This window comes from Bombus huntii, chromosome 14 (assembly GCF_024542735.1).
Source record: "Bombus huntii isolate Logan2020A chromosome 14, iyBomHunt1.1, whole genome shotgun sequence".
NCBI lineage: Eukaryota > Metazoa > Arthropoda > Insecta > Hymenoptera > Apidae > Bombus > Bombus huntii.
The window spans coordinates 6,433,964-6,455,252 of NC_066251.1; the positions used below are offsets into that span (position 1 = coordinate 6,433,964).

The 21,289-nt window shown below is 32.4% G+C and overlaps 2 protein-coding genes and 2 long non-coding RNA genes across 10 annotated transcripts; 1 reads left to right on the plus strand and 3 right to left on the minus strand.

Moving 5' to 3' along the window:
* The first annotated feature begins 400 nt into the window (after window positions 1-400).
* Window positions 401-18,531, plus strand: LOC126873013 (uncharacterized). Of its 7 annotated transcripts, none has more exons than XM_050633403.1 (8): window positions 401-636; window positions 1,735-1,833; window positions 10,301-10,617; window positions 15,227-15,297; window positions 15,537-15,795; window positions 16,264-16,392; window positions 16,482-16,758; window positions 16,853-18,531. In XM_050633403.1, the coding sequence occupies exons 3-8, from the start codon at window positions 10,424-10,426 to the stop codon at window positions 17,831-17,833; spliced, it is 1,911 nt and encodes a 636-aa protein (XP_050489360.1). In that variant the 5' UTR covers window positions 401-636; window positions 1,735-1,833; window positions 10,301-10,423; the 3' UTR covers window positions 17,834-18,531. The 7 variants fall into 7 exon arrangements, with proteins under 7 accessions (XP_050489360.1, XP_050489354.1, XP_050489357.1 ...); XM_050633401.1 differs by lacking the exons at window positions 401-636; window positions 1,735-1,833 and adding exons at window positions 9,166-9,313; window positions 9,394-9,536; XM_050633397.1 differs by lacking the exon at window positions 1,735-1,833.
* On the minus strand, window positions 8,713-10,053 carry LOC126873050 (uncharacterized). Its single transcript, XR_007692288.1, has 2 exons — window positions 9,607-10,053; window positions 8,713-9,205 (listed from the first exon to the last, which is right to left on the minus strand). It is a non-coding gene; the product is annotated as an uncharacterized LOC126873050 (long non-coding RNA).
* On the minus strand, window positions 12,359-15,220 carry LOC126873043 (uncharacterized). The gene is made up of 2 exons (XR_007692281.1): window positions 13,491-15,220; window positions 12,359-13,374 (listed from the first exon to the last, which is right to left on the minus strand). It is a non-coding gene; the product is annotated as an uncharacterized LOC126873043 (long non-coding RNA).
* Window positions 18,396-21,095, minus strand: LOC126873015 (HEAT repeat-containing protein 3). The gene is made up of 6 exons (XM_050633405.1): window positions 20,707-21,095; window positions 20,373-20,633; window positions 19,325-20,262; window positions 18,960-19,242; window positions 18,722-18,895; window positions 18,396-18,635 (listed from the first exon to the last, which is right to left on the minus strand). The coding sequence occupies exons 1-6, from the start codon at window positions 20,848-20,850 to the stop codon at window positions 18,525-18,527; spliced, it is 1,911 nt and encodes a 636-aa protein (XP_050489362.1). The 5' UTR covers window positions 20,851-21,095; the 3' UTR covers window positions 18,396-18,524.
* Window positions 21,096-21,289: the final 194 nt, after the last annotated feature.

Sequence of the window (21,289 nt, forward strand, 5' to 3'; positions counted from 1 at the left end):
GCATTCAATTAGCATTAGTCAGCATGCGTATTTATTATTACAATGATTTATGATATGAAACAATGTATCTCTTAAACAATAGCAGAAATTGAAGGAAAAATTTCAGTTTTATAAAATCTGTATTATTCAATTAAGTTTCTTTTTATTATTAAAGGACTATATGAAATGCCATACATCACACATATATAGTGTTTAGACTAGTCCGAAATATAATATTAAAATTAGTAAAATTGTATTTGCAAAAAGCAAATGCAAACTAATACATTTACTGTTTTTGCATTGTTTACGTTTAAATTAGGCGCGAATGTGCTGACCAATCACTCGCGTAGAATGCAGAATACGCGGAAAGGCGCGAAGTTTGCCGCGCGGTTCGAAAGTGCGCGAAGTTTGTCGAACAACTCCGACCGCGTTGCAGTTCGCCACAGTCGCCCGGCGAACTCCAACGTGATATGACGATTTTGTGTTGCTTGTGAATTGTGTTCCACGCTGTGGTGCTATTTGTGTGTACTCTCATCTTAGTTGCCCAAATCAGTGTCTAAAACAGTGTGTATTAATTCCATATAGAACCTGGACCAGCTGAGTCGAAACTAAGTACACCTGTCTCACTTCGACACCTCGTCACCTAAACCTACTTACGTAAGTCCTTCAACTATGATCATGTTTTAAGTATCATATAATAATTGTTACATCTTTTGAGATATTGTTATTCAAAGGAATTTTTTATTATCTGTAAAAATTCAAGAAACAAGTATCGATGATCGAACCGTTACTTGCGCGCTGCGTTACAATCGATAGTTCGATCGAATTGTTTTTAATCGCAGTAGAGACTTGTGTTCAGTGTGACAGTTCGTACTTACTCATTCATTCTTTCTTAAATGTTATCGAATATAAGTAAGTCGAAGTTAAAGCAAAATTAATATTAATATACATGTATATAGCGATAGTGTAAAGACAAGAAGAAATTCAACGAATCAATGAAGCGCAGCTAGCGTAAAGGTTTGATTGTTGCGTTGATGTATCACGACATATGTATTTCTCCAAGTGGATACGTTTCGCGATAAAAACGCTTATCATGGCGTCGCTCTTTAATCTCGGTATGTAAATCTTCACGCTTCGAATCTGTAAACGATATCGAATATCATAAAGATAATAGAAAAAACTTTTGAACGATCATGACGAAATTATAAAGTACGCAATAAGATATATGTATTTCAGCAATGATTTTGTTTTGTCTTTGCATAACTAGAGTACCTATTTTTGTAAAAATTAATATTTTCATAAACTTAATTAAATAAATGAAATTTTAATAGAAATGCTGAATATTATAACATTATAATAGCTATCGTACCTGTAATAAATAAAGTACCTGTAATAAATAAATATAGTACTGAATATTACAATGAATACTGTATCTGCTTTGGATATTATATGCATTTTTGCAATTTTAAATTTCTTATAAATGCATAAAAATCCCTAGTCTACTTATAATGGGTTAATAAATAATAAATAAAATAATAATAGTAACAATCAACGAATTTTTATTAGGCACGAATATTACAAGGTTGATGTTTGAAGGTTTTAAGTAGACAAAGATATACAACGTCTTAACCGCTTCTTTTCTTTTTTTTTTTTCGTTATGCTTGCATAATGCGTGACCACTATAGCATAACGTGTAACTTATGCACGATTATTTCGAGTTACGATTCACTGACCTACATGACGTATGTAATTTAGCTGGCCAGATTTCGGGTTCCGTTGATCTTACGACCTTTTTCGTTCGAGCGATCGATTTCTGACATTATGTTCGATTGGCTCGCGCGCAAACACCGCTCGGTAAGCGTTATTTTTATCTTGATGATTATTGCTGTATTTTTTGCGATTACCACTGTCAACCGGAAATGCATATAACATAAACGCTTAAAACTCGATTGTGGTAACCACTAAACATTTTTTTACTTCCTTTGTAGCGTTTGTTTTTTAATTTAATCTTTGGTTGGTATTACGAGTTGAAAATTTAAATTAATTCTTTTATTTGATGTTTATATATTCGTAAATGTGCGTTTTAGTTCTAGCTTTTATTTTATTTCGAAATTTACCCATAAATGTAATATTATTAATTTAGGATTTAAAAAATATGTGTATAAAAATATAAAATTCTTGTTTAGGTAACCCGTATAGTGTTCTAAATTGTTCTAATTTTCATTTCTACAGGATATCTGTGCAGCAATCATATAAATTTTGGAAAATATTGGAAACTAACCTTAAAAAAATCGCACAGTATAGCATGACAGAAGATTATTCAATGAATGACTGGAAAAATAAAGTACTACGTAATACAATATAAAGCTAGACGTTATTAATTGTAGCCACTTTTTTTTATCACACAAAAACGACGACTTTCAAAAAATTATCTTTCATACACAATCGCACATATCTTTCGGAAAGTCTACAACATTATTTTTATTTTTACAAATAGATATAGCGAGAATCACACAAAATAGAAAAAAGATTTACAATGGAGATCTAAGTATATAACAAAAAGTACTTAATTATTTACAGTAATTATATAAATTATAATAGTTCATTATAAAAAATTAATACAAGTCTCGTAATATTATATTATATATTATATATAGTAATATTATATATTTCAATTTTTCTTAATCTTTGTATTTGCGAGGACTATTTTTGTTATGCGTTATATGTATCATACAAATCAGTGCAAGTCAATTGACTATTTGGCGCTAAAGACAAAGAATATGCAAATTGTGAGCAATTTTTACACCTGAACGGTTTACCTTTATTACTTGAAAATGATTCTGCGTTAAATATCGCGATTCACTGTACAACAACTTATTCCTCGAAAGTCGATCCAGATATAGTTTTTCTTTCCTTTTTCACCAGTTTTATAGTACTTGTTCGTGTTTGTCAGTAATTATGGAAGTATCGATTGGTACTTCCGTGCATTACTTGGAAGGTGGAATCGTAAAATCTATGGGCTATGCTATCCTTAAACGTGTTCCTTGCAGTATTTCGTGGTAACCGGTGCCATGAGCTTGAGTCACGGATGCCAGAGATTCTCAACTATCAACGATTACTTTCTTTTTCCTCCTATGAAATGTTTGATACTGTGAAACCATTCTATTCTCTATTATCAATTCCGTATATTCAATTTTCTAAAATTATCATGTAACATATTGAGATGCTAATATTATCTTCATTTTTAGGCAAAGAACAGAATGGTTGCGTGGAAGAGATTAAGAAATTCGAATGTTCCTAAAGAAAAATAATATGGAGAGAACTCAGTTTATTTCAAGAACATTAGAAGTTTGATTCCTTGGAAAATGAGGATCTTGTTCGCGTGTAAAAATAGAAACCTAATAGATCTGTTCGAAGGAGGTCGTGAACAAGGTTTAGAATGTCCAAACAATCTTCTAAAAAACGTATTTTATCGATTCCAGTAGCAGCTTACATTCGTAAATGGGCAAGGCCACGTGACTCGATTTTAGAGTCAGTGAAAATGCGAAAGAGCATTCAAGGTTTCGAACAGAAACAGAAGCTTAATTTCGTAAGACATGGAGATATAAGTTTTTTCTTTTAAAAATGTCCAAGGTCCTTTCTTCGTATTTATGTAGCTTCTCTGTGTTGATTTAGATATCTTGTTAAAAGATATGACATAGATTCCTATCCTTTTTCAGTGAAAGGTTTTTCGATCAGATTCTACAGAATTATTTTCGCAATATTGATATTGTAACTATATCGAAGTATTTTTAAATGTTAAATGATAAAAAATGCTTGAGTCAAGTTAATGTGTTGTATGCATGTATATATAAGCGTATCGAAATGTTATCACAAAATGTTAAGATTCTTCTGTAATAATTTTACGCTATGAGGAGAGCTACAGACAGGACAAATCCACCATTAACCGAGCTTTCTATTTAGTATAGTTTAGAAGAATTTCGAATTTTAGAATATCTAAACAATTTTATCTTATGAGCCCTTTTTCTAAAAAGCTGCTCAATTATTTTTTTACTTTCAACTCTCATTTTACTTTCTTATTCAGAGCTCTGTTATCTCTGTATTTCTCGATTATATAGTCATTTTATATATCATATAAAGATAATAAAAATAGATTAATACATTTACTGCGAACACCTATATAAAGATTGTTTCGGATCTCGAAGAAATAATCTCAGATCTTAAAACCTATAGCTGTGAGCTATAATTTGTAATAGAAAGTAACGACGAAAGATATAAAAAAGAAAAACGGTGGGGCGATCTGATGAATTTTCTTTAGAGAGTGCAAGTTTCCTCTGATGGTTAGATTTTCGTGATAGCGAGCTGTGGAAATCGTAGTATTGTACGTTTCGCGATTCGTTTGTGGCGATTTAAAATGGAGATGCTTTTTCTAGATCTACTAATGGCCGTATCTGACAGTTTAATTCGCCATCATTTCAAGAGTTCCCCCGTTTTAAGCGGAAGGGCAACTTGGACAAAGTCAAGTTAATTTGTGACTAATTTACATCGAATCTTAACACTAACTCATCTTACGCTCTCACATTCTTGACATTGCTCTCTACGTTCAATCTCATTTTTGGATCTACATTCGCAGTTATTTCTTGTCATATTGAAAATCTAATCAAAACTTAATTCGAAGCTTTACTTCCATTACTTGTAAGTTCGCTCATTTTGGTAGTTCTATATTGTTTTTATATGTATACAGACTTCTTAAGGATGTAAGATATAAAATTATTTTTGATGGAATTTGAAACGTATCAAATTCTTTGATTCTTCTAGATCAAGTTATTCAATAGACATTTTACTCTAGTTTTGTTAGTGGATATTTTTGTATTTCTTTATATCTGATTAGCTTTTAAATTATTAAAACTAATATAGAAATATATTTTCTCGGGAAAGAGATATATTTCTATATTTTTCTTGTATCTCCAATTATTTCTTAGATTGTTTAGTTTAATTTAATTTAAGAAAAGCAATGCCTTTTTATGAAGTTTATTTTATGGAATTATCTATTTCAGTGTAATTCACGTGGATCTGAATGGGATTTATTATGAAAGCAGAACGCATTCGGTAGAAATACCTTCTGCGCACCTCAGAAATTTACATAGAATCAGTGTACGATCAGACATTGACAAAACGCTGTTCCAGTTACGTGACACGCAAAGCTGAAATTCTGATCGATAAATCTCGACCGTAGTTAGCCCACTATATTTATACTAGTCATTAAGTTTCATGAGTAATATAACGTGCAGTTTCTTATATCGGTATTATTAGTAATATTCATCATGGTTGAATTTGAAAGAAAAAGATTGTTTCATCCCTCGGAGCAATTTAAAATTTTAAAAAGCACAGTTCTCTTTAGGTGTACCATTTATTAAATGGACCGATCGTCCGGGATTCCAAAAATACTTGGCTGAATTTTATAGTGTCTGTGCTGCTCGGAGAAAGTCAGAGTACCGTCTCCTCTTCTGTGATACCACAAAATCCTCCAAAACCGATCTCTTTTCCTTTTGTTTTTACGTTTCATTCCTTAACGCGTTCGCTATTGACGTACATGATAGTTGGATTTTTCTCTTTTTAACAAAATTTATCAGACAATTAAATAACGCATTGGGCTGCACGTTAGAATAGTCATCGTCAGACTGTGAATATTCATGAAAATTTATATTTTTCGAGTATGATTGAAGAAAGGAAGTCCTGTATGAATACTTTATACATCTTTATTTTTAGATTTTCCATGATTGCATAAGTCTCCGCGGTTTAGTTATTATTACTTTTGGTGAAAAAGTCATATACAATAATAAAGAGTCATATATTTTAGTAAATACAGTAAATGAGTTAACGAGATAAATTAAGAATGATTCTATAATTATTTTCCATCTCTGTGTACGATTCTGAAATTATTGTCCACTTTTGAATCAGTGGAATATTTTGATCTGAAAATGTTACAGTCTGCAGAATTCATGAAGTTACGTTGATTCTTCAGAATTTTCTTATTTCTTATATTTAAGATTCTTGGTTGGGTTTTAGTAATTTTTCTGTTGATAGATACTGTATGCTGTAAGCAGTAAAGAGAATGGAGTTGCTAATTCGTCTACAAGGAGATGTTCCGCGAGTTTCTTACTAGGAAGTGCATGATATTTTTGTACTGGTGGCATTTAAGTCGCAGATAATGCGTGAAGGTGCAAATGAACTGACTGTGTAAGATCGTCCATGGTTTCTTTTGTGTATTATATAAGCCTGAAGAGTTTAAAGTGCTCAATGTATCTTTAGAATTAAAAATATTGGGGTTTGTAAGTCTCAGACTTGAAAATTTTGGGCTGAGAATCTTGGAAATTACATAGTTTGTATAATTTAGAATCTAGAGATTTGGAAACTCAGGGTTTAGTTTTATTAGAAGAATACAAAATAATGAAACCTTTATAGGTTTGAAATTGAGAGATTTGGAGTTAAGAAAAATTAAAACTATTTAAAGATATTTTTTGCGCTCTTGTCACTTTGTTGTTTGTTTATATTTTAGGAATAGCTAGCTAGACTTGACAAGGTAAATAAGCTTTTTTAAAGCTAAAAATAGATTGATGATTTAAGCGATATCAATACTGTTTCTTCAAGTGATAATGAAGGCAAGTAATTAACTATACATATACAACGTTCAAATGTTGTCGCGATTGCTTCTGTATGTGATACTTGTGAATGTCGACATGACAGCATCCACATGTGATACGCATATTACGATAAACAAGAAATTGATAAATAATGAAACATGTCACGTATAACAAAATATATCCCTGATATTTTGTAATTGATATTCGTTTTTAGATACATTGTAACTTAAAATTAAAGATACTATACTTATAGCTTTGCCATACTTTTAAATCCAGCATTTACAAGCTCGAAACTTCAAAATCTTAAATCTATAGGTCGTACATTTCTAAATTATAAATATAATAAATTCAAATTCTGAAACAATATATATCAGAGAAGGGACATTTACACCGGCGTACTATTTATCAGCTGTTAGTAAGGCTGTTTAAAAAATGAAAACATTTTCTGTGTTTCATAGTAGTCATTCCCTCGTGTGAAACAGTTTGTTCAATTAGCAAACTGCACCGGCCTTCGGTGCAATTAGTATTATATGTGCGAAAAAAATATTCTATGAAAACAGAGAAACCGTTATTGTGTCACAATTTAAAATGAGTTCAACATTTGACTGGAGAATCTTTATTAATCTTACACTTGTGCCGTTCCGTTAATTTGTATTTAAATTAAAACAACAGGTTGCAATAAATTCAGATTACTCGAAAGTGAATGCCATAATTCTTCGTTGGAGATTGTTTGACCACGTTTCTGACGCAAGTCCATCAACAAGCTCCAGATCAGAAATGAACAGCGACTGCAATGAGCTAATTGAACTAATTGCGTTCGTTAGTCGTTGTTCGTGAGTATTCACGTGATATTTACCCCGTATCTTCTTCTGAAATCGTTCCTTACCAATATTACTCGAGAAGGATGCGCGATTTGTGGTGCACGTCTGCCTCTGCTTGGGGAACCGTATGAACCGAATGATTATTCATGATGGAAAAGTTTTTATTTCATGCCGAGAAGGTAACCAGACTGCAAATGAAATATGATTGTATCTCTTTATACAATATGTCTATCATACTTTAATTCATTTATTTATGTTTCTTTTTTTCCTCTAGTTCTGTTAAAGAAATTTTATTTAATTAAATTCATTTATTTATTTAGAGAACATCTCGATTTGCTGAAGAAGTAAAATTTTAGGTCGTACGGAGAGACGAATGACAATCTTCCGATATTTGTGGAAAAAAGTTGGAACATTTTAGGACTGGAGGAAATTTAGATTATTTTGCTATAGTATGTATTATTATTAGACCACGGATGTTTATGCATTTTGATATTGCTATGAATGTAACTAAACAAATGGAACCTATATAGAAGTTTGTTCTATCCATCAAGTATTACAGTGAACGCTTTATTTTGCATATTTTACTTACTTTTGTATACTACGCACTTGCATTTTGTATAAATATTTTTACATTTTTAAATGTCTGCACGAAGTGCACAAACATCCGTAGTCTATCTGTTTGATTAGTAATAAAGTAGAAAAACAGTACAGTAGAAAAAAGTCAATTTAAATGACAGTCACAGAAACGAAAGAAGACTTAAGGCTTCGCAACTCGTTAGTTGCCTTTGAGTGATGTTTCCAATGTTGTTTCAACATCTGTTTCCTACCTTTCTTTTCGAAAGTTCTTTTATTTCTCACGCCATTAAATTCACAGAATAGAAAAGCTAGGAATATCGTTTCGTCGACATAAGCGAAGAACAAACGATCCCAGCCAGGGTAGTAAGTCACGTAATTCGACGCAGAGTAAAGAAAGAACACGCGAATAATGAAATTATGCTCGCCTGTGGTAATTAAGATGCATCATCAGGCAGGGCGGATTACGTAAACTTTAGTACATTCTCTATTTTCGTAATGTAGGATTAGACGGTTGGTTAACTGGGTTAACGTAACAGATGCTGTATATTATCCAAATTAATAAGAATGTACGATCGCTTGAATAGAGAAATTTTCACAGAGCGAAACGCTTATTTATTCTGCCACATAAATAGTATTAGGCCAAGTAATACGTTCATTTGCGTTTTTCTTTTGTTTTTAACGCGTATAACGCTACGCTGATCATCGGTGGCTCGTGTTTTGCTATATTTTCAGAATGCATAAGTATAAATATAATGAATTTTTTTTAGGTAAACGCATTCCACAATAGCTTAACACACTTTTAACATTTAAAAAAATTCCTATTTTCCATTGAAGCTAATTTCATATTCTAATTCCTTTGGTGGTATACTTTAATAAATCGAAACAGACGTTAATTCTTTTTAGCATTACAAGTCTTGTTTTTCCTTCCGTTAACCGAATAAACGACAGATGTGTGGATATCCCAGTTCAATAGTAATTAACCCAGGACTTGGTTCTGTAACCATTACTACTCAATAATGGTCAATTGGTTCGATTTAAATCGACAATTGGCATGCCCGAGCAGCTCGGTCTCTAAATCGTTTCCCTCTTATCCATCTTCGTTGACAGATGTCTTAGTCCGCTCAGGTTTCTCTTTTTCAGTTCAGCATCGAATTCCATCGAACTCACATTTTACTTGGTAGCATTCTGGAATTTGTCATTTTCAGTAGATAATACAGTGATAACAGAGCAATGGTGTCAAGATAGAAGATGTTTATATAACAAGATAAATAAAAATACAAATTTCCTCCTAAGGTATTTTAAATTAAGGCGGTGAGGAAGCGAAGATTTCTTTAATACAAAGAATGATAATCTTTATGCAATAATTTTTCCAGATGAACTATAGAAGAAGGAAGATATTTTTACTAGATAAAATGAATAATAGGAAGAGGAGGTTCGGTCGTTTCTTTCAAATAATCAAGAATAGTCGCGAAGAAAACATCGCTCTTCAAAGAATTATGGATACTTTTATTCTGAAGTATAATGAGAATTCAATTGTTGATAAGTCGATCTGTAATGGAAGTTCGCGTAAAATAAGTTCAACTTACTGTGGCCGTTTATACATATTCCCGGAATCAGGTCTGCGTAATATGTTAAAAATAAATCTGGACTTTATTCGCGATGCGCGATGTTTTCGGTGCTGTTACTAGATTAAATTGCTCCCGCTGTTTGACAGTTACTCTCTCCATAATTATAACTGTATCATTTAATATACTAATGCAGTTACAACCTATTCTGGCAGAGATCGCTTGATAAGATCATTGACTTTCCAAGAAGAATATTACTGACTCTTGGTCAGCTTTTTATCATCTCGATTGGTTTTATCTGAACAACACAAACATTCTGATAATTAAGAGCCGTTCTGGAACGTTTATCTGTTTTCCTACCATCTTAATTCCCTTTAATCTCCATTCGTAATTCATCGAAAATTTTTGAAGCAACTAAAATGCTCACTATTGTCCTTTCTATTTTTTTTTAAATTTATTCGTATCAATTCTTTTTTATTTCGCTTCACATTCCACTGACAAAGATTTTGAAGCGATCGAAATTGGCCACTATTATCCTTTTCATTTCCCTAGTCAATTTTTCTTTACTTCCTGCGAATTGTTCCCCAAAAATGTTCATTGTACCAAGGAAATAGAATCATAATTTTGTACAGTACGTACAGTATCTCATTTTCAGTCTTGGAGAAGTGCACACGGCGTTCAAATAAAAATAACCAGGTTTGTCTTATATTTTTAGGCGGACGAAGTCGCGAACAAGAGGATGACGAGAAATCGGTGAATCCCGTTGCGACGTCGCGACAATTTCACGCTATCAATCGAGACAAAACCCGAAAGCCTGCAAAGGGAAACGCGGTGAATCATGTCGCAATCGAGACGTCCTAGCATTTCCATCCACGATTATCCGGAACATTTGAATCCGTTCAGCGATGACATCACCAATGCGCAGCCTTACTTTTATCACGATGCGAAGACCAAGGACTCAAAACATAAGTTCTGGACGTTTGGTAGAAGCAGGAAGAAAAGGTCGAATAGCTTCTCCATCAAAGGCACATGGTACTATTACGTTTTACTTCTACTACAGCATGCTTAAAAAATTCTTCGCTTGAAACACTAGAAATATCTGGCTATTCTTTTCTTCGTATTTCTTTATTATATCTTGAAAAGAATAGCCGAAGAATAATCTGCTATTATTTGAAACAAACAACGGTGTATCATTGTTGTGCTTGATCCTTCATTTTTGAAATTCATGGAAGCTCAAAATGATCCAGCTGGTCTTTCTGGTAAGTTACTTTCGTTTCTAAGAATAGATTAACAAAATTTATTGTTAATAAAATATAAAAGATCTGCATTTATATGGAAGACATAGAATAAAATGAACTTTTGGAAAAGTGATGCAAAGGTAGAATTAACACTGGTGACTCTTCCCTAATAATAAGATTCTATTTCTAAACATTACATATAATAATATCATTTTATATATGGCGAGATATCTGTTTAATTCGAAAGTTGCATCATATGTTACAGATTTTTTATGAAATGGACTCGCCAAAAAAGAAAATTCCAATAGAATTTCAACGATCCTGCGTTATTTATTAGAACTCTACTTTTGAAATAGTGCGTGGAGTTCAAATATAAATTGGGAAAGGTTCGGCCAGAAGTTTATTGAACTTGAACTTAGCATCGCAAACGAAATGCACGCGTGAATCGTATGCGATTAGATATCTGCATTTGGCTGTCATCCAAAGAACATAAATAAGAAAGAATCTAACGTAGTAGACTAGACAATCGACGTCAGGTTGTTTTCCGTCCAAAAGGTCTTTACAATTTCTATTTGAGGCTACAATCGACGCACATTTCCTGCGTAATTTCATGCTCGCAAATTGTTCATTAAGTTTTTCCTCTTTCACAACAGCTTTCCTTTGCTTCAAATACATTCTCTAGTCTTTATGAGTTTTTATAATTTCTCTTTATAGTTCGTGGAAACTGAAATGTCAAGTTTAATTAGCAAAGCAATTTTATCTAAATTATCACAAAGGAAGTATGACTAATTATAAAATAATTTTATAATTTAGAGATTTATATAGCTAGTTTAAATGAAATGAAATTTTCCAAAGGAAGACATCTTGGGTAGATGTAATTGATATTATTTTATTATCAGTGTTATAAATACACATCAATGACTTGTTACTTTTATCAGATGCAGAATAATCTAACCGAAGCTTAAAATAATAGTACGTTGAACTTCGAAGTGCAAATTTATTTTAAAGCTTGATAGAAAGGAATAGAAAGTTCAGTTTTTCTTACGCGTTTTATGTATAATGTAGTTTACGACATCGCGTGGAAAATTCAGTAGCCTATCGAGGCCATCGATCTGCTGCAATTTTTCTTAAATTAAGCCAATATTACCCAGCGTTATTATCTTAATTTCACTTTTATGAAATCCACTACAGCATTAGATATCGATCTAGTGTGCTTTATTAATCTGTATTCTCGATCTAATCTAATTTTATGACCCAGACTACAGCCTAAGGAAAGATTAGTACGCTTTTTAAAATTAATTTGAAATATATTTAGATATAAATTTCTTTTTCAGGAGGAGATCGAGTTATTCCTATAAATATCACATGTGAGAAAATTCATTCGGAAATTTTTCTTACTGAAAATTCAAAATCGAAAAGCTTATGTCACTAAAAGATCAAAATTGTCATTTTTTTAAATCCTGACTAGAATTTTTTATTATCAGAAGACCAAAATGGAGCTTAGTTCATCATCGAAGAATTAAAATTAACACACATCATTTTTGATCACAACTTCTGTTTCATTCAAAAGCAAACAACCGACATAATTTTCTAAATAAAGTTAGGACGTTGTTAAACACACATATTGGATATTACATATCGATATTTGGTCAATTTATCTCGATGAAAAGGTCGAGAAAAGATGCGTCACAAAACCTATAAATCATCCGAAGGATAATCTGCTGGTGACCCACAGAAACTTAAATAGTGGCATGGATCAGCTTTTGTACGTAAGCTATTAATCATTTAGCGGACAGGCGTCAGCAATTATGCTCAAGTAATGAAACGCTGTCAGTTATAATATCGATTTTTCTACTTTCTTCCAATGGCATATTAGTTTTTCCTTCGATACAATCAATGCTTTCCTTTATAGGCTTATTCGCTTGGAATTTGCATGGAATATTTTGAATAAAAACCCGGCTTTAATTTGCGAAGCGGTGCCTCCTCCTATTTTCATTAGAAAGAAAGAGTTCCGGCCTGATTGCTGATTAAAATCAGCTGAAATTTTAAATATCAGCGTTGTTGATCACTAACATTGGGATCTTCAAAGTTTCGATACCTTTTGCTTTAATAGATACACTCATTTCCTTCTCTTTTTCATTCACGAGAAAAGCTGCTTTATATTAATGCCCTCAATTCTTGTGGTTTCATGCTGGAGTCAAATACAAGGAATATTTGAAGTTGCAGAAAAATGGTTTATACTTTTATATACATTTATACACAATCTCGTATAAATATATATCGATTAAGTTCTTATTCATTCGAATTGAACGTTATTATTTAATAAACAGAAATTCTTGGCATTCTCTAGATATAGGAACTGAAAGAAAATCTTATCCGTCGACTTTCGTAATCTGTCATACCAAAGTTGCTGAAGCGTTTCTTTGACCATGAATCAGTCTTTGAGTTTATCTTAGCGAAGAAACAAAAACATAGAGAACGAATATCTTTATATACCTACATAACAATTTCTTTCTGCAATATCATATTCAAATTATAACTGAAGGAGAACCTGAAACAAAATATTCGATTTGATGTTCGTCTTAAATAATAATAATATATTTAATAATGATATATTTAAGATTTAAAATACGTGACTGAATTCAAATTTTCAAAACATTTACTTACAATACTATGATTTTCAGTTCATAGTTGCAATACCTGAGTGTTGAAATCGCTAAATGATATGACTTTGCTGTTATAGACACAGGAAGTACAAGAAGAAAAGATCAAGAAACGTCACTTAAATTTGTTGTTCGTCATCGTCGTAGTGAATGTACACATCTTTTAACACTTGCGACACTGATATTCTCAGCGTTGAATAAAATAAGAAAATGATATTCTTGACGTCAGCTCATTATACGTATGACAACGCTTTAACTCAATAGTTTACTATTCGTCGTGGACTCGAGACGTTGATTGACAAGTTGATGATGCTAGTCTATTTTATGCCTTACTTCACAACTATCCTTGTACTAGTTTGATTGCGATTATTGTACAAATATATTTATTGCGAAATTGGTTCACGGATGTCAGAACGAGGATTTGTAATTAGAGATCGTAGAAATTGTGATTCATAATATATAATAATGATAGTTATTAGAGAAGAAATCTATCTTCTGAGGAAATAGATACAAAAGCAAATCAGGATGTTGTAAGATTAATTTAAATATTAAGATAGTTTGTCGACACTTTTTTTTCATTGAAAATCTTGTTATCAACGTTGTTTGTTAAGTATGAGAATATTAGCAGAGATTAGAAACTGTCCAACCTCCCGGTAGCTATCGTTTGTAATTAATATGTAATCGACATTATATGGAGGTAAATGGAGGAAAAATTGCTATAACTATAACTTAAAGTAAAAAAAAAAATTATAACAGATTTCTAAGCCCATTTCATGGGCTGCAGTTTTCAATCGGCGGGGAAGATCCACTTCGTAATTCTTGACCGAAACAAAAAACCAAAAAAGGATTAAATTATTATATATTTTTCTTCTCAATGAACTAAAAAAGGTAGTCAGAAAGTTTATTTAAGTAATTGTTATAGCACTTTAAAGTTTATTTTATCTCTTTATAAAACACATTTTTTCTTTAAACCCGCCAAAATGTTTAATTTCACACTATTTCCTGCCCTTTTTTAGTTCATCGAGAAGAAAAATATATAATTTAATCCTTTTTTGGTCTTTTGTTTCGGTCAAGAATTACGAAGTGGATCTTCCCCGCCGATTGAAAACTGCAGCCCATGAAATAGGCTTAGAAATCTGTTATAATTTCTTTTTACTTTAAAAATATACAGAGTGGTTGGTAACTGGTGGTACAAGCGGAAAGGGGGTGATTCTACGCGAAAAAAGAAGTCGAAAATATAGAATAAAAATTTTGCGTTTGAGGCTTTGTTTTCGAGAAAACCGACTTTGAATTTTCGCTCGGTACGCGTGCACTTTATCACGTCTCGTTATAACGGATCTCACTGTATATCGTTGTCTCGATGGAAAAATTAAAAAAAAAAATTAAAAAAAAATTTTATTCTATATTTTCGACTTCTTTTTTCGCGTAGAATCGCCCCCTTTCCGCTTGTACCACCAGTTACCAACCACCCTGTATATAAAACCATACCTCAAAATTCAATAACCATTTCTTTCTTTCCCTTCTAAAAAAAATCACAAAAAGACGCTGTTTTAGAAGATTCTAATTCAAGACACCCCCTTAAGAGCATAGTAACGTGAAAAGCCTCATTTCGTTATACAGCATAGAAATGTGACATAGATCTCTTAATACGTTTGAATATAAAGTACGATACGCTCCGCGAGTACTAATGGTTGTAAATCTGTTTATTTCATTACATTAGTCTGCATTGTTTGCTTTCAGGAACGGGCTATTTGGTAAGCGGAAAGACGACAAGTTGGAAGCTCAGGAAAAGAGGTCCACGATTACCACAGGTTGCTATCAAAACTCATATCATTAAAGAAGAAAATGCAAAATAAAATTAACAAATTATAAATTAAAATGCTGTAATAAAAGTGTTAAAGCGTAACAAGTTTCTAAAAAACGACTTCATGAATGGTACTATAGTGTCTTAGGAGGTTTATACAAGATTATCATTGTAATTTCAATGAAATATTATTTCTATTTTTGCTTAAAATATACTTTCCTAATTTTAATACTCGATTTTTAACAGTTTCATCCACTTATAAAAGAGAACCATGTATCAAACCGATACCTGTACCGCAGCGTGTACCGACAAAAGATCAGCAGGAATTCGATGAAGCTCTTGGTACTTTAGCCAGAAGAAGAAAATACACTTTAGATAATTCCTCATCGAGATACAGCTCGAGCTTGACTGTTAACGGTGATCCTGCGAGACTCTATGACGGGAGTCCGCAGGAAACCACCACATCCATTATGGGTGATCTCACACCGAAACCACCAGCTCGAAGGTGTTTTACGTTGTCATATACTATTTTTAATATCCTTCTAAATTCCATTGTCTTTTGTAGAAGCTTTCTTTGAGCTAAATTTTATATTTATTATATGTATACATTGTTTAAAATAAATTAGAATATCGCTACTATGACTCTCGTTTCTGTTGCATCAACTAAATGAACAGAAACGAGGAAGTTCTACCGGCTTCAAAGATAAAAACTGTTCCGCTTTCTGGTAGCCATTGCTTGTAATTAATAAATGGTCGAAGTTGAATGAAGTTAAAATGTTGTATATCTATCGGGAATATACTATAACTGATAGATCTTTGGTAAAATTTAATCAATCTTTATTGGGTGGAAGAAGTAATTATTGTCTCACTTTTTAAATTCCTAATTCGGAATAATTTCAGGATATGTGATTGATATTGATAGAAATTGACTACATGACATTAGCATACATATTAATCAAATTTTTGGACGTAGGTTTGGTCAGACAAGTCCAAAGCCGACAGACAAACTACCAGCGTTAAATTTCGAGAATGAAAGTCCAAGGGAAAACGGAAGTGTGACTCTCCGCGAAAAAGTGCAGGAAAGAACACCTGTTCCCCCTTTGTAAGAGTATAAATCTAATACTATATTACATTATAATTATTGAACCGATGAAAATGATTTATTACGTTAAATGTATTTAATTTTGTTAGGCGAAGATTCGGTAACAGGTCGTCACAAAGGACGAACGCGAATACTTTGGATCCAGAGGAGGAAGCGAGTCGATCGGGCGATGTAACGATTTGCGACGAGAATGAGAATGTACCCGGAGATTACATGTTTAAAAGATATTCTCAGGATGCGGTTAGAAAGTCGAATCTTTCGATAAACAGCTGCGTTTCTGTCGGAAGTACGATGAGCACGCACGGTCGTAAAAAGCGAAGAGCGCCGCAACCACCACGGCGACCAGAGAATATGGAAACAAACGAAGTAAGCCAGTAAATCTTCCAAAGAAGGGAATTATTTAGAGAAGAATTAATTAGAACATTATTAAAATCCTTATCTTTCGTTGCATGTTTTGTAGAAGGTTCCTGAAGAGGTTAACATAGAACTACAGATAGTGGAACCAATGGACATAGCGAGGGCTACTGAGAACATAGATGATCTGACAAAAAAGAGTAAGGATTTAGACGAGAAACTTAGCGAAGTGAAAGAAAAATCGGAAGTGTCGATTCCGAAAGGCGCACAACCATCCGAAGAAGCTGCAACAAAAAATAGTTCGACAAAAGTTGTGGAAATTAATACAGAGATACTAAATAAAGAGAACACTTGCACCGAGAAAGAACCAAAAGATGTTGTAGAAATAGAGATAGCAGAACGAAAAAGCTCGACTTCAGAGGGTCAAAAGATTCTTCAGAAAGAAGACTTTAAGAAACCTGTTAAGAAGGATGGAGAAGAAATTCAAGTTGAGTATCGCAGAGCTTCTCAGGAAAATATAGAAATAATTAAAGACATTGACCAAGTGAATTCATTGTCAGAGTTAGATAATGTCTGTCTGCGAAGGAAAAGTTCTTCTAGTTCGTTGTCCAGAAGCAGCAGTTTCTCTGTGAAAGATGAGATAGAGAAAATCGAAAAGCAAATAAAGGCATTAGAAACGAAAAATGCTTCTAAGGACTCGTCTGATGAGAGAAATAATTTGCAGGAAAATGTGAGACACTCGATTCAGGAGAACCGTAGGCATTTCTTCCAAAATATGGTGGATAACGAGAACGACAAAGATGCAATTAAGATAGAGTTTAAGGAATTGCCGAGGGAACAGAAAGACATTCACGTCGTGAGACTAAACGACTCGCCTGTTCCTACAATAGCGCCTAGAGAGCCAGTAAAAGTTATTGAGCTTCACATTTCTGAGCCCATAAGACAAAAACCGGAGATTCTTGAAGATGTGAATCCGATTCCAAAACCCAGAAGGCACAGTGCTTTGACTCGGAACGATTCTCAACCTACCATAATTTCAAATGAAACCAGAAGGAACCTCGAATCGACCAGAGGGAAGTCGTTTTAAAGTTTGTATTTTGAACAGTAAATTCTTGTAGGGAATTGTGCAATCTTTTCAGTCTCTAAATTGAACAGAAGAATATGTATCTCTGTTGATTTTAGTCGATATGTATCTTCAAAGACTGTATAAACATTGTGTACACATGTGCCTTTATTTAACGCTTTAAAATATTTTCTGATAGTTTGAAGTATCTTTAGGTATGTCTTAGGTGTAATTGTCACATGAAATCTGATTTCTAGACAGCTATAGGACAGGATTATTTTTGCAATGTTTCTTGAGCGGAGTATGTTATTCTTCGAGATACTTCAAAAGGTTACACATATTTGGAACCTTATTACTATAGAGAAGAAGCCTTGATAAATTATGTGATCATAGCTATTTCTTGTTTATTTAACAGTTTTGTTATTTATTGATGTGGAATAAAGTCTGAAAACTATACTAGGTCTGTGCTATTCCTTCTCTACGAGAAACGCATGTTGATAATTTTATTTAAAAGAACTCAGAATTTTTTGCCTCTATTTGTATGATTGATTTTTCTCGAGGACGATGAAATTTAATCACTGGTTGATTCGAGATAGAGAAAGCTTTTATTGTTACAAATTGTAAATATTAATTTAGTACATTAATGTACTAGTATATGTAATTTACAAAAAAATATTAATGTATAAAAAAAAAAGAAAAGAAAACAAAAAGGTTTCTAAAGATCTCGAATTCTTTTTTCTTTGTACCTTATGAACCTCATGATATTTGTATTCACTGTAGACACTATTGCAACATTGTCTCCTAAATTTTTCCTTTGTTGTCTCATCTATAAATAAAATATAATTGTAACCACGAATTCAGGATGTGTGAATTCTATAGTTTTAAATATTCAAGTTGAAAGCAGAATCGTACCTTGTTCTTAAAAAGTGGTGCCAGGACGTGTAATTTTTCTACTAATTTAATTTCACTTGCTAACTGATCGCTATCGTCTTCTGCATATATATCCATTATTGTATCTAAGGATTCTGCCATGATCCAAACCGACAACTCCGTCTTACAAATGTCTAATAAAAACGTAGACACGTGCTGAAAAAATATTAATGTAAGAGATCATTTATTGTTTAGCCCAATAGAAATCTATTAATCTTACCTTAATTAACTCGTGAGCTTCGGGAGTATCATTGTTCATTAAAATCAAAGCTAAAGTACCTAATGTTCGTATCAAATTCACGCGGACGTTCGTATTTGGACATTGACGCTCTCCGTTTATCATTGGTTGAACGTCAGCCAGTGTTAACCGATTAAAAATTTTTGCTTCTTCTTTTGATAGCCTTTGAATAGCTGCTCTCATAGCTGATGTAGCAGACTCCAATAGTTCAATATCATTTGGGTTTGTATCTTTGAAGACAACTGTTCCAATGTCCATCCACATTCTAATCTTAAAAAGAGCACAAATTAAATAATTTTATTCCAACAATTTGGCTATTGTCTGTTATTAAATTTTGGGTATTGTACCTATATATATTTTCCATACCACCAAGTACATCGACTTCTAAACTTGACATCAAGTTATTTAAACATAAATAAGCTGTACATTTTAGTTTATGAACTTGTTTTAAGATGTCCTTTCCTTCATTATTTTGTTGTAATATTTCTATTGTATCTTCATCCACAAATCTAGTTTTATCCCATACTTTACTTACTATGTTACAAGTATTAAATACTTCCACTACTTCTAGTGGGAGAGAGAAGATTTTGTATAATTTATTATCCATACAAACATCATCTATACCTCCAATCTCACAATCTGAATCTTCCAAATCAGATTCATTCTCATTTTCTTGGTCTTCTGAACATAAGTTGGCTAAAATCTCTAGTGCTTGTTGCTGTGCACCAAAAATCCTTCGGTTTTCTTGTACCTTCTTCTTTGCACTGCTTGAAAAAGCATTTTTTTCATGAGGTAAAATTGAAGTCAAATTGGATAATAACTGTTTACAATCAATAGAAAGTGTATTAGAAAGTACATTTATCACTTCGCATACTACAATTATAGAATTATTTTCCGTATAACTAGTCAGATTAATCAATAAACCGCTCAGGGCAGTTTTAAAACATACTACTTCAGAAATAGTAGTATCCTTTATTTCTGCATTTAACAGCTGAATAAGCATATTTTCACAGCTCTGAAGCTTTCTAGCAGCAATAGGATTATTTTCTGATAAAGATAATAAACATTGCATTGTAACTGTTGCAATTTCTATGCCATAGGAAGTGATATCAAAAAATTTTGTCAGAATAGAAACAATATCATCTTTGTTACAACATTTTATAGCAAATTCACTATGTTCACATAGCGTCCACAGTAATGTGACTGCTTGGATAAAAGCTTCTCTTTCATCAGTTGTCTTGCCTTTCCCATTATGATCAACCTTTGGTTGCCAATTTATATAATACTACAAATTATATAAAAAACATTCCATATTATACAAACAGTCCATATTATAGAATAGGATAGAATAGAATAGAATAGAATAGAAAGAAATAAACATTCTTTTAAACTTACTTGCGTCAACAAAGTACACAGTGGAGTCATAATATCATCTTTCAATAAACTTCTATGTGCTTCTGTTTTTCCATTATCTGCTATATACCTCAAAGCACTTGCACTACAAGCTCTTACAAGTACATTCTCATCGACAAGTAGTGGGCCAACTAATTTAGCAATTTCACTCTTTGCAATCTGTACAGCAAGTGCTGAATTGCATGACATCAATTCAATTGCTTGCAATCCGGATAATTTTTCCTCCACATTAACAGACTTTATCTGTAACATTAATAAATTCGCAGTTAATTTTATATATTAAAAAATAGAGCAGTAATATCTTATGTAAGATAACCTCTTCGTATACTCTCTGTAGAGCACGTTCCCGATCTTCATTCGTAACATTTTCAATCTCTTCACTCTCAAAATCCTTGACAGACACAAGTCCTGTAGGATTCTGCTTATGGGGTTTACTTCTTTGTCTCTTTTGTTTTCCCATTTTTTACTAATATATTCTTATTAATATACAAATGATATAAATTTAAAGGTTAAGTTTGTTAAAAATGAACGTATTTTAGTTCTTTTTTTATCTCTCCTTTCATTTGATAATTTCACCAAAAACGGAAGAAAATTTTAATTATTTTGTTTCTTATGGTTGGTTATGTTATCAAAATGTCTCATTGGTATAGTGAATTTCATGAACGAATAGAATATCTATACTTTTTTAAACACGTATGTATGTCGATATTTTTAAAGTAAAGTAGCAAGAAATTACCCATAATTCTTTTGGCTTTTATGTGAGGCATGCGCATTGAGCAGTTACATTCACGTATCAACATATGCAAATAAGAACAAATTTCTTAAAAGGTTATATTATCATAAAATAAATGTCTATATACTATCTTTAATAAAAAATACATACTAGAATTGTTTTTCCG

What these genes read in the sequence shown, in the direction of transcription:
- LOC126873015 (XM_050633405.1), bottom strand. Translation starts at nt 20,850, where the DNA reads ATGGGAAAACAAAAGAGACAAAGAAGTAAACCCCATAAGCAGAATCCT. An exon ending in AAGCTCACGAGTTAATTAAG is followed by an intron (nt 18,896 to 18,959) that starts GTAAGATTAATA and finishes ATATTTTTTCAG; the next exon opens with CACGTGTCTACGTTTTTATT. An exon ending in CACCACTTTTTAAGAACAAG is followed by an intron (nt 18,636 to 18,721) that starts GTACGATTCTGC and finishes TTTTATTTATAG; the next exon opens with ATGAGACAACAAAGGAAAAA.
- LOC126873013 (XM_050633403.1), top strand. Translation starts at nt 10,424, where the DNA reads ATGTCGCAATCGAGACGTCCTAGCATTTCCATCCACGATTATCCGGAA. An exon ending in TTCTCCATCAAAGGCACATG is followed by an intron (nt 10,618 to 15,226) that starts GTACTATTACGT and finishes GTTTGCTTTCAG; the next exon opens with GAACGGGCTATTTGGTAAGC. An exon ending in AGAATATGGAAACAAACGAA is followed by an intron (nt 16,759 to 16,852) that starts GTAAGCCAGTAA and finishes CATGTTTTGTAG; the next exon opens with AAGGTTCCTGAAGAGGTTAA.